General features: G+C 33.7%; 1 protein-coding gene across 1 annotated transcript; it reads left to right on the top strand.

Annotated features, from left to right (window-relative positions):
* Positions 1-305: 305 nt before the first annotated feature.
* On the top strand, positions 306-812 carry LOC107849166 (uncharacterized mitochondrial protein AtMg00860-like). The gene has a single exon (XM_016693807.1). It carries the CDS (start codon positions 306-308, stop codon positions 810-812), a length of 507 nt encoding a protein of 168 aa, XP_016549293.1.
* Positions 813-1,046: the final 234 nt, after the last annotated feature.

Genomic DNA, 1,046 nt, shown 5'->3' with positions numbered 1-1,046 from the left:
AAATCACTACAAGGTACAGATTTCCTATATCACTAATGGATGACATGCTTGACTAACTTAGTGGATCAAAGGTATTTTTGAAGTTTGATCTAAGAAGCGGATATTACCAAATATGATTTAGGCTCGATGATGAATGGAAGATTGCATTTAAGATAAAATAGGGGTTGTATGAATGGCTAGTTATGCCATTTGGAATTTCTAATGCTCCTAGTTCATTCATACCCCTAATGAATTAGGTTCTTCATCCATTTTTTTCACAGTTTGTAGTTGTCTATTTTGATGACATATTGATCTATAGCAAAAATATGGAGGAATATTTTGAACATGTCAAAAAGGTGATGAATGTATTAAAGGATAATGAGCTCTATGTTAACTTGAAAAACTATGTATTCCTTGAAACAAAACTAGTTTTCTTAGGCTTTATTATCTCAAGTGAGGGGATTCAAGTTGATGAGTTTAAAATAAATGCAATAAAAGGATTGCCAACTCCAAAAACTATCTCTAAAGTGAGGAGCTTCCATAGTTTAGCCACTTTCTATAGAAGATTTGTGAAGAAATTTAGTGCTATCACGGCACCAATCACTGAATGTTTAAAGAAAGGGAAGTTCAAATGGGATGGAAAAGTTGAAGCTAGTTTTATGGAGATTAAGGAAAAGCTATCACAAGCTCCTGTATTAGTGTTACCAGATTTCAACAAGACCTTTAGCTTGGAATATGATGCTATTAGAGTAGGTACTGGGGCTATTTTTTCACAAGAAATAAAACCTGTTGCTTTCTTCAGTGAGAAGCTAAGTGAAGCAAGACAAAAATAGAGTACTTACCAGCAAGAGTTGTATTCTGTTTATAGAGCAATGAAGACATGAGAGGTCTCTTTAATGCCTAAAAAATTCATTATCCATACTGATCATCAATCCTTGAAATATTTTAGAAGTCAAAAACATGTGGATCGCATGTTAGAAAGATGGGTAGCATACCTGGAGAGATTCAATCATCTTATTATCCATAAGTCCAAAGTAACTAATCGAGTGGCAGATGCCTTAAACTGA

The sequence above is a fragment of the Capsicum annuum genome, chromosome 12, assembly GCF_002878395.1.
Source record: "Capsicum annuum cultivar UCD-10X-F1 chromosome 12, UCD10Xv1.1, whole genome shotgun sequence".
NCBI classification, from domain to species: Eukaryota; Viridiplantae; Streptophyta; class Magnoliopsida; order Solanales; family Solanaceae; genus Capsicum; species Capsicum annuum.
This window is presented reverse-complemented; position numbering and strand designations above follow the sequence as displayed.

Excerpts from the sequence above, each read along its gene's own strand:
- LOC107849166 (XM_016693807.1), top strand. The coding sequence starts at position 306 with ATGGAGGAATATTTTGAACATGTCAAAAAGGTGATGAATGTATTAAAG.